The sequence below is a fragment of the Ambystoma mexicanum genome, chromosome 6q (assembly GCF_040938575.1).
Source record: "Ambystoma mexicanum isolate Mex_15411 chromosome 6q, UKY_AmexF1_1, whole genome shotgun sequence".
NCBI classification, from domain to species: domain Eukaryota; kingdom Metazoa; phylum Chordata; class Amphibia; order Caudata; family Ambystomatidae; genus Ambystoma; species Ambystoma mexicanum.
In genome coordinates this window covers 1,118,132,393-1,118,150,069 of record NC_090937.1, presented here as the reverse complement: position 1 = coordinate 1,118,150,069, position 17,677 = coordinate 1,118,132,393, and the positions used below count along the sequence as shown (strand labels likewise).

Below are 17,677 nucleotides of genomic sequence, written 5' to 3'. Positions count from 1 at the left end.
TGTTGGTGCTTCCGTGGCATCTCTACATTCTGGGGCCGTTGCGCCAGGCAGGTCAGACCGGCCAGGCGCAGAGGCCCCAGAAAGCAGAGTTGTAGTCTGCAGGTCCGGAAAGAGTGCAGGTACCTTGCTACTGTTACCGCCCACCAATGGGCTAACTTGTTTGCCCCCGCCGTTGGAGAGGCGGAGCTTATGACGGGGAGTTGGGGAACGAGGGGAGTTCTGGGTAAGGCGCGAGAAGCGCCAGTTACTGTTAGAGAAAGTAAAATAAAGACGTGTGCGCGTCCTCCTTTCAGGCCTCGTAGAAGGCAACACTGGCGACGAAGGCTGTCCGTGCGCACAGCGGAGTCCTCATTTGGCAATCCGCCACATCCTCGCTCGGATGACCTGCCGAGTCTCCTCCTACTCCTCCTCCTCCAGTACGAGTAACGGCAATCCGCCGCGTACGCATGGGCGTCTGCCTACACGCAGAGCTCCTCTCCTCCTCCATCGTCACGCCTGGTACGGCGTGCCAGACAGCTGCGCGAGCACTGCGAAGTGCGCATTTGGTCCTGGCAGTCCGCCAAATCCTCTCAAGCGACGCGTGCCGGGGACCCCACCCACGCCCTCCGGCTGCACGTTCCACCACGCGACACGGGGACCCATCGGAGCCGAGTGGAAACCTCCTCCTCACAGCACCTCGGGCTCCTTTTTCGGCCCATTCCTGTCACCGGACTCTCAAGTGGGTGCAAGTTCACGCTCACCTGCCTGCTAGGCCTACACCAGCGTGTGTGAACGTCTGCGGCACGGCCACCACTCCAGGCCAGCAACATGAGCAACCCTGTGTCCAATCCTGGATCCCCCCAACCGGCCCGCGAGACAAAACCAATACAGCTGCGGCTACCCCCGCCATTCACCATGGCACCCCAAGCCACCAAGGGGCCGAGATGGACTGAATGGATGGAAGACTTCCAGCACTATGTAAGGGGGTCTGGTGACGGCGACTCCCCCAACATCAGGGACATCTTCCTCAATTTGGTGGGGGGGAGATAAAGACAGTTGTGAAAACGATTCCCGCAGCTGAACAAAACACTTTCACAAACCTGATAGGGGCCCTAGACAAACTCTTCATCATCGAAGTCAACCGCGACTACGAGCGGTATTTATTTAACAAATGCACCCAATTGCCACAAGAGACAGTCGACAAATTCATAACCCGCTTAAGAGTGAAGGGAGCAAACTGCCAGTTCGATGCATTTTCTCTAGAAGAAGCGATAAGGTTGAGGGTCATAGAAGGGTGTCTTTCCCCCGCACTCAAGAAACAGCTACTAAAAAAACCCCTCACCATCCCAGAAGTCAGTGAGCTTGCTCGCATACATGAGAGGGTTGATGCCCAAGCCTCATCCATGGGCAACACAGGCAACCCCAAACAAAACACCAATGAACTCGTCGCGGCCATACAGCCCCCTCGTCAAGGCGACAGAGGGTCGCAACCATACAGAGCACAAGCTACGCAGGTTCCACGCCAACAGAGACAATGCTACCGCTGTAGGATGTCCTTTCCACACTCAGGGTCATGCCCATCTTTATCCCAACGATGCACAAACTGCGGAAGAGAGGGACATTTTCACTCTGTATGTAGAGAAGGCATACCATTTCCTCCAATGCGCCCCAAGTTCCCGCCAGGACGCCTCTCTGCTCGCCGTCCCCACAATACAATCAACCCAGATAATACCAACAAGGACAAGGACAGCGGCGATACGTCAGAGCCATTGCCCAATCTCTGCCTATCTCCTGACCCGGATGGAGCCCCTTTCCCTCTGCTCCCCAGCTTTTTCCACCTGCGCCGGACTGCCATCATTGCTGCGCATGGCTGGGGGTAAGGAAAAAGACACTTTGACATTTATTGCTGATGCTGCGAGCGACCGTCTAAAATGACTGGAAATGCACTTTTCGGCCGTGCGTGCACACTGCTTCTTCCATCTGCTTGTTGCGCTCAGGGCACATCCCACTTGGGATTCATATGTGCTATGCCCTATTCGTGCCTGCTGCCAGAAGGCCTTCCAAGATGGCCGTTTGCACGTTGTTGATGCTATATTTGTCTTTGTGCTTCTTTTTCTGGGCCAGCTCCTGCCTCCCTCTCCCATTGGTTGCCTTGGCCCCCTTTAGCCAATGGCAGCAACCGGGAGGCGGGAGCCGGCCACACCACCGAAGGCCCACAACAAAGGCCCTGTCTACCGCTGTCCACCGCGGTATGCCGGATCGCCGGCCCCTCCGTGTGTGAGTGTCTGTGTGCCCCCCCTGTCCCCCGTGAGTATCTGTGTGCCCCCCCTGCCCCCCGTGAGTATCTGTGTGCCCCCCCTGCCCCCCGTGAGTATCTGTGTGCCCCCCCTGCCCCCCGTGAGTGTCTGTTTGCCCCCGTGAGTATCTGTGTGCCCCCCTGCCCCCCGTGAGTATCTGTGTGCCCCCCCTGCCCCCCGTGAGTGTCTGTTTGCCCCCGTGAGTATCTGTGTGCCCCCCCTGCCCCCCGTGATTATCTGTGTGCCCCCCTGCCCCCGTGAGTATCTGTGTGCCCCCCCTGCCCCCCGTGAGTGTCTGTTTGCCCCCCCTGCCCCCTGTGATTATCTGTGTGCCCCCCCTGCCCCCGTGAGTGTCTGTTTTCCCCCCGTGAGTATCTGTGTGCCCTCACCCTGCCTGCCCCCCCTCATGCTCTGCGCTCCACCCCCCCTCCTCATTTCCATCCTCTTCAACTTCCCTCCTACTCCCCCCTCCTTTTCTCCCCCCTCTTAGACTTCCGCCTCCTAGCACTTACTCCTATCATCTGTTCCGTGACTCTTGATAGCAGCTTGTCTGTCCCCCCTCCTTTTGTTTTCCCCCTCCCCCCTCCGCTACTTTTCAATTTGTCACTGACTTTGATCAGTAGCGTGTCTTGTTCTCCTTCCCCCCTCCGTCCACTTGCCCCCCCTCCTACCCCGCCTCTTGTTACCACCTGCACTGCGTAAATTGTCGTCAGACTTAGTAATGTTACTGCTTGCTCTGTTTTCCTTCCTTTCCATCACCTCTTGTCTTACTTGTTCTATGCACTTGCACTATCAGAAATGTCGTCAGGCCTATTATGATAGTTATTTCTCACATTCTGTATTGTTTCAAGGACTTTTGCTGAATGTAACTGTATTTTTCCTATGTCCCCTCCCTCCTTGAAGCGCTTTGAAACACATTGTGTATAGGCGCTATATAAATAAACTATCATATCATATCATATCATATCATATCATTGGTGAGTACCAAGCACAGGGGTACCCAACACAGCTAGACCAGGCAGACTAAACCAGATATTTCACGGATGAGTATGATTACCCACTGACAGAATATAGGCCTGAAACGTTCTACCATGACGAGAAGGAGGCAGCATACAACACGCCACATGATCAGTACGACCAGGATGAGTACGTCAATCTCATACTTGACAATGAAGAGGCCAGGGAGGCCCCCAAAATCCCGATCAAAATGGGGAAATGTCAATTCCAATTCATGGTCGATTCAGCCGCTACTGTTAACATCATGGGCGAGCAGGACTATGCTAAAATACCAAACCCGCCGACGCTTGAACCATCAGACAGTGGGGCGCTTCACACAACGTCTCCTCCTGAATGGTCGGCAAGTGGACACAACAATACACATCATCCGTTCACTTGCCAGAAGCCGATGCCTACTCAGTTATCATACGGCATCCCGCCTAGGATTGATTGAGATACACGTGAAGGCGGGAGACACCATTACCGCAACCTCGAACAGACTGAATCCGAGGGACTCTGTCGGCACTATAGCATGCTACCAATCACAGACCCTCATCACACAAGGCTACATCACAAGAAAATTCCCCAACCTATGCACAGGGCTGGGTAAACTCAAGGCCCCTCCCATCAGACTCCACATCGACCCCTCGGTGAGACCTGTTCCACAACATCCCAGAAGAGTTGGGTTCCACATGCAAGTGGCAGTGTCAGAAGCACTCCAACAACTGCTTTCCGATGGTATCATCGAACCGGCAACGGGGCCAACACCATGGGTATCCCCTCTCGTGGTCGTACCCAAGGAAGGAGGCAAGATCCGGTTGTGTGTGGACATGAGGGTAGCAAACACCGCCATTCAACGGGAGAGGCATCCGGGTCCGTGCATTGAGGACATGATTGTGCAAGTAAACAATGCCCGGATGTTCTCCAAGCTCAACCTAATCCAAGGATACCATCAGCTGGAGCTACATCCTGACTCCAGGCCCATCACAACGTTTGCGACGCACGACAGACTTTTCAGGTACTGGAGACTGAATTTTGGTATCTCGGCCGCTGCGGAGATCTTCCAGGAAGCCATACGCCAGGTCATCAGATCCATAAGGGGCACTCTGAACTACAGTGACGACATCCTCGTTTTTGGATCATCAAAGGAGTCTCACGACAAAGCATTACACGCCACATGTGCAGCGCTTCAGGAGGCGGGCCTCACCCTTAACATCACCAAGTGCCGATTCAGCAAGACAAAACTAAAATTCTTTGGACACATCTTCTCCAGTGAAGGGATGATGCCAGATCCCGACAAAGTCAACACAATCACCAACCTCAGCGAACCACAGCAGGTTGCGGATGTCCGCTCCGTCCTCGGCATGGCAGGATACTGTGCGAGGTACATACCCCATTATGCCTCTCTCACTGACCCGCTGAGAAACCTTCTGCAAAAAGACTCAACTTTTGAGTGGACCCCCGTATGCCGCCAGGCTTTTACCAGAATCAAGCAAGCCCTAACGGAAGCCCACCGCCTTGCGTACTTCAACCCCTCATGGCACACAGAAGTAGTGGTAGACGCGAGCCCCGTTGGCCTTGGGGCCATCATAGCCCAAACCAGCGGCGCAGATATCAACCCCAGACATGTGGTTGCTTATGCAAGCAGGGCATTGTCGACCCCAGAACTGGCCTATTCCCAGGCGGAGAAGGAGAGTTTGGCAGCGGTCTGGGCATGTGAGCATTTTCACAACTTCCTCATTGGGAAACGGTTCACCTTGATCACTGACCACCAGGCGCTGCTGTCATTGTTCGGGAACCCGCACACCAAGATGCCCCCCAAGGATTGAGCGGTGTGGCATCCGTCTACAGGAATACAACTATGACATTATACATCGTCCCAGGGGCGACCTCAACCCCACTGACTATCTGTCGCGACATCCAGTCGGATCCCCACTGACCCGGAAAGGTGATGTCGCCTATGTGCAGTACGTAGCATCCAACTCGTTACCACCGGCCTTATTCCTTGAGATGGTTGCCACTGCATCAGCTGCTGACCCTACGACAGCCCTCGCTATCAGCCTCACGTTGACCAATAAGTGGAAAGACCATCACAGGGCAATGCTGGCACACCCGGGAGTGAGCAGACAGGAGATCGAAAGACTGGCAAGGGTGCACAAGGAACTGGCTGTCAAGGACAACAATATTCTTCTCAGAGGGTGCAGGATTGTCATCCCTGCCACATTAAGGAGCGAGGTTGTCCAAACGGCCCATGAGGGGCACAGAGGGGCCGAAAACACCAAAAAACAGTTGAGGTAGCATGTCTGGTTCTCTTTCTTAGATGCAGCAGTTGAGGAATGGGTGAAGAACTGTCATGCCTGCCAGTGCACGGCCCGGCTGAAAACCCACCCCCACTACAGCATACGCAGATACCCGATCGCCCATGGGAGCGAGTAGCCATGGACTTCTATGGGCCCACGGAAGCGGGTGACTATCTCCTGCTTCTAATAGACGAACATTCAAGATTCCCGATTGTCAAACTGGTTACCACCACAGCGTTTCCCCAAGTAGCAGCGGCACTGGAGGAAGTGTTCAGCGAGTGGGGAATCCCCAAAACAGTCAAATCTGATAATGGAACACCGTTCTGTGGACATGAGTTCGGGGCACTGGCGAAGCATCTGGGTTTCAGACATATGAAGATAACCCCCCGCTACCCGCAAGCGAACGGAATGACAGAACGCTTCATGGCGTCAATTAAAAAGACGATACAGAGGGCCAGAGTCGAAGCAGTCAATCCCCACCAGGCACTGTGCCGACTCCTACGAGATTATATAAACACACCACATGAAGCTACGAACAAGACACCCGCCGAGCTAATGCTCCGCTACGAAGTGCGAACCTGCATACCACGCAACCCGTCAAGCGATGAGCCGCCCGACATGGACATACTCCAAAAGGATGCAGAAGCCAAAGAGAGAGCAAGACGAGACACGGACACTCGCCGCCATGCAGTGACAAAAGATTTCCACATAGGAGATGAAGTTCTCGTCCAACAGCCAACGCCCAGAAAGACAGATCCGCGGTTTTCCCCAAGTCCCATGAGGGTAACCGCAGTGAAAGGTACAATGGTGACAGCCGAAGATCAAAACAGAGCTGTCACCAGGAACTGTCAGCAATTCAGACACTATGTCAGGCGAGAGGGAGCAGAGCTACCTCAGAGAGAGGTTTCCCCAGAACCGCGAGAGCCGCGAGACGACCTGTGGACCCCTCCGGTAGGAGACCCTGGAGGAACAAGCCATGAAGCAGGAACTCAGGAAATGTCAGGGCCAGTTGCCCGAGATGAGAGACCACGGCGAGCCATCAAGAAACCTATGAGGCTTGTTGAAGAGTGTTGAGTTGATGTTTGGACATATTGTTCGGGGGTGGTGTTACCGCCCAACAATGAGTTAACTTGTTTAGCCCCCGCCGTTGGAGAGGCGGAGCTTATGACGGGGAGTTGGGGAACGAGGGGAGTTCTGGGTAAGGCACGAGAAGCGCCAGTTACTGTTAGAGAAAGTAAAATAAAGATGTGTTGAGAAATCCCTCCGTGTGCGCGTCCTCCTTTCAGGCCTCGTAGAAGGCAACAGCTACTGGCACCCTTATTTCGGGTATCGTCAGACATATAATGAGGCCCAATGTTCTCTGTGCCAAAGGGCTTTGGCTCTTATGGAAGATTACATGAGGAAGATGCTACACAGGTCCCCCCTACACTTTCCAGGCTGCATGCAACTCTGTATATGGAAGTCTAACTTTTCACCTCACCGCTGCTGGTGCGTCTGAAGACTGTGCACAGCAGAAGAACACATATATCCTCTAAATGGATTACAGTAATTAGGTTGCTTCCTTCCTGATCCAGAAATAGTAACTGCTGCTGTAACCACTGTTACCACTTTTCAACCACAGTTCATTCATAGAAACTGTGTCTGCCTTGCAGAGCACATTTTCTTTCAGAAACTACTGTCCTTGTTTTACAAAATCATATAAACGCAGTAGACTCCACCTTTGCAGAGAGCTCTTGTGTGCTGCAGGTGGGTTTCCTTCTCATGGAGCCAGTAGGTGTGGTTGACATGATCACCCTGTCCAGACATTGGTCCCTTTGGTCAAAGTGGAGGCTTTCATGTCAGCTCACCATCGCAGAACTCCATTCCAAGATGGCGCAGCCATTTGCCACAATATTGAAGGGCTTTTTAGCACCAACATGGCGCTGGGCTGTGAGCATCGGATACTGCACTGCTACCGCAACTGTTATTGGATTGCTGCAGACGCGTCTCATGCGTGTCTCAATGCTAAGGTTTGTCCTAGCTCAGCGCTCCTGTGATTCTTCCCTTTCTCACTTCCTAGGTACTCTTGTTTCCATTTGTCATTCTATACATATTTATGGTATGATTTAGTTATTTTTATATTGCATTGTGTATTATTTGAGTCTTGTAATCATGATTTGTTTGAATGAATGTGTAAAGTTTTATTTGTATAAAACTGTATCACATTAAAATTAAAATAAAATAAAATTAGTCATTCTGCTGCTGTTCCTTCCTTTTCCTCTCTCGCTCTCTCTGGTCCGCTTTTGCATGTGGCTGGTGGCTTCCTGCTTACATCTGCCTATTTCCTGTATGCTTCTCCTTTCATGTGCCTTGCCTGCCTCTATGAAGTTCGTTCCCTGTATTTCTACTTACTTGTGGCCACCTGCTGACGACTAACTCTATTGTCTGGATCAGGTTTTTTCTTCTTTGAGATTTGTTCCTAATTTGGGTCTGGCTCGGTATGTCCCCCGAGTCTGGTGTCTCATCCATCGGCAGGGTGGCGTCCAGAGATAGTCGGCCTTATCTTCACGCCTCCCGCTCCACTCAAAGAAAACACTGCAACAAGGCCTCCGTCCAGACAGCAAGGCACAGGTGATACCCCAATCCTTAAGTCAGCCTCCTGACAGTGCTGCTTGTCATTCTGAGTCATTACCTGACAGTGGTTAGGTGTTGTGATCCTCCCCATCACCCATGTGTGGGCCGACAGTGGGCCACATGCACTGAACTCATGGGAGTCTGTGAGTTTTGGATGGTGGTCATTCGTCTGATGGGGTCCTGGGAACTATCCAAAACCTATACGTTAAAAAGTCAATCCGTGCTCTGTCTTCAGGACTATGTGTGGCAGGAAATGAGTAGGTGTGCACACGAATATTTTAAAGTTTGTAGCTGAGGGAGGAGTTGGTTATGGGGATTACGGGTGATGTTTGTGGTGAGTGAGGTCTATTAGAGTATTGAAAGGTCCTTGGTGCTATTGTGGGTAATTTTTTTGAAAGGTTGTATACTATTGTGCAGGTGTGTCATGTTTGAAATGCAGGTTTGTAGCAATGAAACTGAAACCAGTTTTGAAAAATGTGACAATGACATGTATTTAAACTAAAATTACAAAGAAAACATAGTACTTATAAAATGAGTCAGTACATTACATGTGGACAACCCAGTTACATTGATGGTTCAACCGAAGCTAACAATCCTTACAATTCATCACACTCTGTTTCCCCATTGCAACAACAATACCCATTTAATATGCCTGGTAACATGGTGACCAAGCTATTTTTTGTTTTTCTATGTTGTGAACATCAATAAAATTGTTATATAAAACAAATCTCAGTCATGATTCATGCTTTTAAATTCACTCTATTAGAATGTTTTGAAATTAAAAAGTGGACTCCACAGGCTTCTTACCCTGGCATCCACACTGCATGTAATTTGAACTGTGTTTTTATTTAGATCAGAAAAGACCTTAAGTGTGATCAGGGTAAATCAACTAATACAGATGTATGTCAGAATGGACTTCTTTAGCAGTGCTTGTGCAGTGCTGCTTCTTTTGGGGTGAGGCGGCCTTAGGGTCGTCGTAGACCATCGTACTGTAAGAGTGGCTCTTGCAGTACGACAAAGGTAGTGAAAGGCACACATTTCTCTGTATGTCTAACGACGTGCAAGCAGGCACTAGGACCACCAGACTACAACATTCAGACACCCGCAGTACCTTTTTTGATCCCCATTCGTGTCCATTACAGCAGATGCCCCGGGACCTCAGTCGCGGCGTCCAAGAGATTCCTGTGACGTCAAGATCGCGTCTTAATTCTGAAAGAAAGCAACAGAATTAATCTAAAGCTATCAAACCTTAAAGAATTCACTCATCGTTGGAATAACAGGGGAGAACACCACTGATTTGATTGGGTAAAACGGTGGCAATTTTGTACAAAAACCCAATTATTGACAGCATGCAGATTACAAGTAACCTAAAAAGCAGTCTGCCGAACCTAGCACTAGAGAGCTGAGATGTTGGTAAGAGCATGAACCCCCATGCAGAGAGCCTCTTGACAGTACAAAATATTACAGACACTTTGGGTATATCCATTCTACGAGGCTACTTGGAGAGCAGAAAATGTTTTCATTTCTGCCTGAAAGCCAGCTGTGGGGTGGGTTGTGACAGACGTTCAAAGAGACAGATGCAAAGGATCCGCCTCCTTTCATGAGGGTATCCTTACACGACCTTCCGTGAAGGCCCCAGAATAAGCGTGGGCATATAAGGCTTGAACGCAGTGAAGTGGGAGAATGGAAGACAAGGCTCCCGTCCTTCGCCTCTCGCGCTTGGCCTAGAGGGTCACGACCCAAACACCCGCCACGAGACGAGTTTGTCCATTTACCAGACGACCAGATACCCTGGTACAGGAACATACGGATGTGTCCATCTGCCTGCCCAGCAGCCCGCACTGGCCATGCCGACACCTGCGGCACGGATCAACTAGACTAAAATCTACACGTCGTTAGAGATGCCATGACGACCTAGACAACGGGAAGCACATCTGTACAAATGTACACACTCGACATTCCCACACCAACCTACACGAAGAATATACTCAGTGCTATGACGTAGGCGACAGGCATATTCACGGACGTGCATCTTTATTATTTTTACATAGGCTTTCAGAATGCAGAAACGCAAGACGCGTCATGAACTCTTCTACTAGCTTGCTCACGCTTCTCTTAAAACCAGTTACCGCCATGAGAAGTATAATGAAGACAATACTGGTCATGAAATTATATGCTCCTATAACCTAAAGCACCTGTGCACCAAACGGACAACTTATGCACCAGGCCCAAGTAGGCCTCAAACAAGAGCTCCCGTGGACATCAACAAGGCAAGAGTCAGTTGCTGATCCTGCAGAATGAGCTCGGCGAAGCAACCAGCCAAGGTCGCAATGTTGCAAACCCATGTGCCAAGAGCAAATCATCAAAGGCACGATGTTGCAACCTCGTACTCCGCGCACCAACGTTAAAGTCACACCGACAAATTAAACCAGACGCGCAGTAGAAAAACAATATTAATTGTGCAGAATTCTGCCTCTTTCACGGTCCCTCCCCACGTGACCAAGCCGAACCTGACGAGATGCCAAACCCAGGAGAACAGAGGCGTCTGGATCTCTCGCTACGAGACACTGGCAGATACACTTGAAAGGCTCAATGGACATCTGCAACAGTGGGAGCGGTCCCCCGTCCAGCTATGAATAAGTCCTCACATTGTCTGCATGTACCCATAGTGAAACATTGTTGCAACTTACAGGTACACCGAGAGCTGGGAACGACGGTGGTCCCAGGCTGGGAAGCTCATGGGTGCACCAATCAGAACATGGGGCTCTTATCACTGACGCCAGCAAATTTAGCCAATCCTCAGGAGTCTTCATGTAACAATTCTCATGTATCTAATTGTAGGGACAACCCAGATATACCACCTGACTACACCTTGTCCACTAATATCTTTCTCTATATGTGTGCTATACTAACCCTACCACTCGAACACCCAATTAAGAGTGGCGATAGGTTTTTTGTTAACTTTCTGAAGTGACGCAAGTAGCGCGTCATAATACAGTAAAAAGGGCCTGCGAGCCCCACGATTGTGTGTGTGTCAGGACGAACGCGTACGCTCCTTGACCCATCCCTGCCGTTTTGTCTAATAAACAGCAGAGTCACCTTGCTCCTTGTGTGCGTCTCATACTCTATCTCATCTCATCTGGGATATACACGGGAGGAGTTGGGGCCTCCCTGCCTGGAGGTCCGCGGACGGCCCGGCCGACCCCGGTAGAATTTCCCCCCGACAAGTTGGAGGCACTGCTGAGATCTGTTTAAGATCGAATTTTTATTTTTACTTTTTCCAGGCACTCCCGTTGCGAGGAGGCCCGGCGGCGCGGCCCCCTCTGCCGTTGCCCCCTTCTGAGGACTACAGGACCATCGCGGAGCTGCGAGAAGACCGGACAGCGCAATCCGGATATTGGCCCTCGGGAGCCGGTTGAGAAGTATCCCGCCCACGGTTGGCGAGTGTCCAGACGTGGTCCAGACGAGGGGAGGTGGCGAGCCACTTGGAGGGGTGCACGCAGTCGAGCGGCCCTGCATCGAGAGAACTTGGTGAGCATGACACGCACAACGAGCAATGCGAAATTGTGAGGGAGGGGGAGGAAGTAAATAAGGGAGGAGGGAGGTATTGTACAGATGCGCGGCGAAGGTTTAACAACTGAGTGTTGCTAATGGAATGAATGGTGGCGAGACGAGTGCGAGAGCAGTCGGCTACGTCACGCGAAAGAGGGGGGCGGAGCACGAAAACATCACGTGTGGCCGCTCGTAGACACTGATTGGCCTAAATCGCGACTAACGTGTAGGGGTGGGTGTGTGTGGTTTCCTACGATTTGACATTTATTGATCAATGAGTAGATGAGGTTCCCTATTGTTCGAGCAAGAAACTCGATAGGTAGATGACGAGGTTCCCTATTGTTCGAGCAAGAAACTCGATAGGTAGATGACGTTTCCCTGTAGGCGGTAGCTAGTTGCATAGTTGCCCAATACGGAAGATAATTGGCTGGTTAAGCCCTCCTGTTGAGGGGCGTATCACACGCGAGGCGACGCAGCGTGCGCTGTCCGATTATATTATTGATGAGATTACCTTGTTCCAGGAGAGACAGGAAGACAGCTGTAGGGTTAGCAGGGGTAGATTGCAAGTGTATTTTGAAACTAATAATGAGAATGTACCAGTAGCGTAAAGACATCGGTGACGTCACCAGTAGGGATTTAATAGGATATCGCGAGTACAAGGAACTTTGGGTTTGAGAGTGGTGGGGAAGAGAAACATGATAAGGGAGCGGATACGGAGATAAACGATAAACGAGTGGATCGGAAGAGGAGAAGGGGAGAGGGGCGTGGCTGCGCACGGAGAACGCCGGCCACGGCAAGTGTAAAAGGGGGAGGAGAACGAGGAATAAGGACGACTGTATAAGATCGTCGTAAGGGGTACGCAGCCACAGGGGGCTGCGTGCGCTCCGGCCGCAGGGGGCCGTAGGGGAATGAATATACAATATAAAATTATACATATATATATATTTGTGTTTTATTATTATTTTTTATTTTATTATTATTATTATTGCATAATTTGTCAAAGGATTGTCGTAAGTCCCCACACTTACGGGGCCAGGTAAACAATATAAGGTTGTAAATTGTAAACTGATAGTGAAGGGAAGAGTAACAAGTGGGGCACCACTATGTCATACGGGACAGGGTCGGGAGGGTGGGGGAACACCCTCACTACCCCACTACAACACATATGCACCACACTGCCACCCCATAGGGAGAAATTAATTAAGTACAGCATAGAGTGGACCCAGGGGACGGATAACAAAATGTTAACACCATGGCCGCCTAATGGTAGTTTCGATCCATATGCCCAACATTCACTGCTAAACCATCTGCACAATACATACAAGGGGAAGAAGTTGGCGAGCCATGTGGAGGTGTTTAACTTATGGAGGATGTTCCAGGGGTCCCGACCAGGACCAAATGGAATGTTCTCTATGGGGGAAACACCGGAAGTAAAGGAGATTAAGAAAGAAGGAACGGATGGGGAAAAGGGGTGTGAAAGGACAAAGAATACGGGGAATGAAGGAGAGGGAGGAGAAAAGATTGATAAATTAGACAACATAAAAAAGGAACCGAGCAACGAGATACCCATAACACCGGGAGTGAAAACAGAGGGAGAAGGGTTGTACCCTTTAAGAGAATTAGGAGAAATAGAAGGACAGTTAAGGGCGGCTGAAGGATACTCGAACCCGGCATACAGCCCTCCACCATATGTGGCTCATAGGAAGATGACAGTGGGGGAGGGGAGGATTGGAGAAGAGCAGATTGTAGAGATAGGACATGATGAGTGGGTAGCTGCACAGATATTATTAAAATTACGGGGTTCACTAACGGGAGAAGAGAGGGAGGCAGTAAAGAGAACAGACGAGGATAGTACAAGGGAGAGTGAGATGAAGGGGGAGGAGCTATTACGACAACGAGAAGAGATTTTGGAGGAAAAATTGGCAAAGCTAAGGGATGAGCAGAATGAATTAATAAAACAGCTTGAGAAGGAGGAAAAAGAGAGAGTGAGGAAAAGGAAAGAGGGTAAAGACAAATTGGACAAATTAAGTGGAACGAAATGAGGAGCAAAGGATAGAAGCTGAAAGGGTAAAAGCAGCAGCAGAAAGGGTGTCAAGAGTAGTGTTGAGAGAAAAAAAGAAGGAAGAAGAAGATAAAGAAAGGGAAATGGAAATATGGAGGAGGAGGGTAGTATCAGAGGCAGCTAAGAAATATGAAGAGGGGAAAGCAATAGAAAGAGAAAGGGTGAAATGGGAAAGGAAGAAAGAGGATGAAAGAATATTGGAACAGATGAGCAACGAAGTGATGGAGGAACTAAAAAGGAAAAGGGAGGAAAATAGTAGGGAGATGGAGGAGAGGAGTGAAGGGGAAAGAGGAGGGAGTAATAGGGAGAGTGAAAAATGGGGGGATGTATATAGAAATAGAGAAGTAGCAAGAACATCAACACCAGGGGGAACAGTTGGTAACAAAGGAAGAGGAGAAATGGAGCTAATAGACTTAGAAACAGTAACAGTAAAAGGGAAAAAGGCAGAGTGGGGGATACCATTTATGACTGATTTTTGCAGTGAGGAGGAAGAAGGAGTAGAGAGGGTAGGAAGAAAGAGTGAAAGGGAAAGCTTAGATAAGCTGTACCTCACTAGAACAAACATAGACTCGCCATGGATCAGTAAGAGAAGGGAGCCCAGCTGGAACGAAGCGAGGAGAGGGTGCAAAAACTAGTGGAAAAACAAACCCATGAAGCCACACCATCGCCATCTCCATCACGCCCTCCCCCATCGCACCCTACATGCTCAACCGCCACACGCTCGCTGCGCACAATAAAGCTTGCGCCCTTCATGGACGAATTGACTCCCTATGCATGTCGGCTTAGAGACCTCCCTAGCCGCAGGCAAGACAGACAAATAAACATACCCATATTAAACACAGGAAATGACGAAAAAAGGGGAAAGGACGGAGAGGGAGGTAGGAGTAGGGGTAGTAAGGAAGAATTTGAAGTGGTAAAGGAAACGGGGGAAGAGGAGGGGTGTGAGGACTCAATATTATGGAGCGTAAAGGGTGACACAAGACACAACTTAATGCCACTGTTGGAGAGAGGAGGGGTTAGACCGCAGTATGTACCTTGGAAGCATACGGATAAAGAAAACATAAAATGTAGGCTTTCATCACTAAGTGGAGGTGCGGGTAAGTGGATATATGAAATGGAAAAACACACCGCAGGACAGAAACTAGCAGTAGGAGATGTGAAGGGCCTGTTAATATCAATATTAGGGGATAGAGCAGACGACATCTGGAAGAGAGCGGGATTCCATGGGGTAACAATAACGAACACATCGCATGATGGGGCGCCATTTGCAAACTGCAGACATGCGCTATGGCAGGCACTGAGAGTACAGTACCCAGACACATCAGACATAGGAGCAATTACTTCCCGTAAGATGCGTGAGAATGAGGATCCTGTTGATTATATCCAGGATATTCAAGAGAAGTGGCGCATGGAAACTAGAGAACAATGGGATAAAACACCAGCCATATTTTATCATATACTAGTACAAGGGCTCCCAGAAGGAGTTCAGAAACAACTAAAGAAAGTAGTGGGAATGGAAGCAAAACCATGGCCAGAAATACAGCTGACTATAGTACATCACTGCAGGATATGGCAAGGAAAAATGAAACAAAAGGAAGAGGACAGGAAAACAGAAGAGGCCAAACTAGTACAGAAAAAACTTACTAAATACACAATGGAAGGGGCACTAATAACTACGCCCACACCAATGGCCCAAAGCCCCACACAAGTAGTGGCTGCACAAGATCCAGCTCAAATAGCACCTCCACAAAGTATAATACAGCAAGTGCCGCCACTGCAATTACACGCACCAAACGTGGGAGGAGGGTACCCAATGCAAGGAGCTGGGTATTATAGTTATAACAGGGGGAGAGGAGGATTTATGAGAGGGAGAGGATACGGATATAATACCCAACAGCAGGTGGGGGGACTTGGAAATTCCTACCCCACAGGGCAACCGGTATACCAGGACAACACAGGGAGCTTCCCATGGCAGAGCAGGGAACCACCCGTGTTTTGGAGTTGTGGATTACTAGGACACATGTCACGTACGTGTAGGGTCAGGCCAGGAACACCAGCATGGAATGAACAGGCACAACCTAGGCCATCACAAGAACAGCAGGGCATACAACAACAACAAATAACGCAACAACAGCCACAAACATATTCACTGCCACAACAACAAATAACACAACAACAGCCACTGCCACAACAACAAGTAGCGCTAACACAACAACCCCAAGCTGAACAAACGCAATTGGGTAGGGTGACGGTCTTGGGACACAACCCTTACACAGGGAATGGCCAATCATTGTACCCCCAATAGGACAGCCCACAGACGGCCTTGGTGTGTCCCATCCTGTCAGTAACACCTAATAGTGCGGAGGAGCCACGCATAGAGGTAACGATAGGTGACAAAAAATTATCATTCCTTGTTGACACCGGGGCAACCCGGTCTTGCATAAGGGAAGGTAAATTTAAGATGTCAGGCGAAGCCATGAACACCCAAGGATTTTCTGGGGCTAAAGGGTTGGTTCCTTTTACTGATAACGTTCCCTTATCTATCGGAGATTATGATCTGTCAGTTCCACTTTTGTATTATAGTGCCTCACCAGTAAATATACTGGGGAGGGACATAATGAATAGGTTAAATATGACAATCTCCTTTACAGAGGATGGTATAATTTGCTCTACTCCAGGGATTAACATGTTAGCAGCACGACAGATTATGCAAGCATACTGCGGGCAGATAGCGATTAGGGCGGAACCAGTAGATGGCGAGCTATTCCAGTATGGAACAGACATGGCATTTGCATGGATGCCAGGGATAGAAGGGAACACCTGTTAATGAACAAGAAGGAAAGGTGTTTGTAATGGACATTGAGAGCATTATTGCAACAGCTGAGTATATTGCTGTGCACGCCCAAGACAAAGAAGGAAGAGCATGGAGGGCAGTGATAGCACTAGCAGAAGGATGTAGGTTGACCGAGGTGTCAGATGAGGAGCTGTTCTCAGAAGAAAAGGAGGAGGGGGAAATGGTGTTCATGATGAGTGTAGAAATATGGTTAAGAGTGGCTCACAAACAAATAGCGCAGAAAATTGCGATGGCTCTTGAGGCACCTGCATGCACCCCAGTCCCTTTCTTTAAGGAGGATATGTCAAAGGTGCCCAAATCATTATGGACCATTAGCCCTTATGACGTAGGATGCATAAAAAGCATAGGGGGTGTACGGATAAAATTGAAAAAAGGTGCCATACTACCAAGAGTAAAGCAGTACCCATTGTCAAAAGTGGCAGATGAGGGCATATATGAAACTATAACGGCCCTTATAAACAATGGCATATTGGTCCCCTCAGAATCACCATGTAACACGGCTGTGTACCCAGTGCGCAAGACTAAAGGGGGGTCTTGGCGCTTCATACAGGACCTCAGGCCCTTGAACAACATAGTAGAAGCAGAATATCCAGTAACAGCAAACCCGGCCACAATATTGTGTGGCATTCCAGCAGAAGCATCAGGATTTACAGTAATAGACCTTAAAAATGCATTTTTCTCAATACCATTACACCCCGACTCACAAGATTTGACAAGTTTCACTTACCGAAATACAAAATGGAAACATACCAGGTTACCACAGGGGTATTGTGAATCACCCTCAATTTTCAATAGAGTAATACAGATGGATTTGGGTAACGTTGAGGTGGAAAGCACAGTGTTACAGTATGTGGATGACATAATAATTTGCAGTATAAATGAAAGTAAATGTAGAGAGGACTCCTTAAAAATGTTGACTATATTGGCTGAAAAGGGGTATAAGGTAGACATGGAAAAAATACAATACTGTCAGGAACAGGTACTTTACATTGGCCAACTGATATCCCAACATGGAAGAAAGATC

At 49.4% G+C, this 17,677-nt stretch overlaps 1 protein-coding gene across 1 annotated transcript in view; it reads right to left on the bottom strand.

The window, feature by feature from the left end:
• The window catches only part of LOC138515593 (uncharacterized), a 522,837-nt gene that overhangs the window by 442,029 nt on the left and 63,131 nt on the right, over positions 1-17,677 (bottom strand). Inside the window, exon 2 of the mRNA XM_069630332.1 lies at positions 9,297-9,394. Within this exon, the coding sequence (XP_069486433.1) occupies positions 9,297-9,322 (26 nt within the window). The 5' untranslated portion in view covers positions 9,323-9,394. The remainder of the gene's footprint in view (positions 1-9,296; positions 9,395-17,677) is intronic.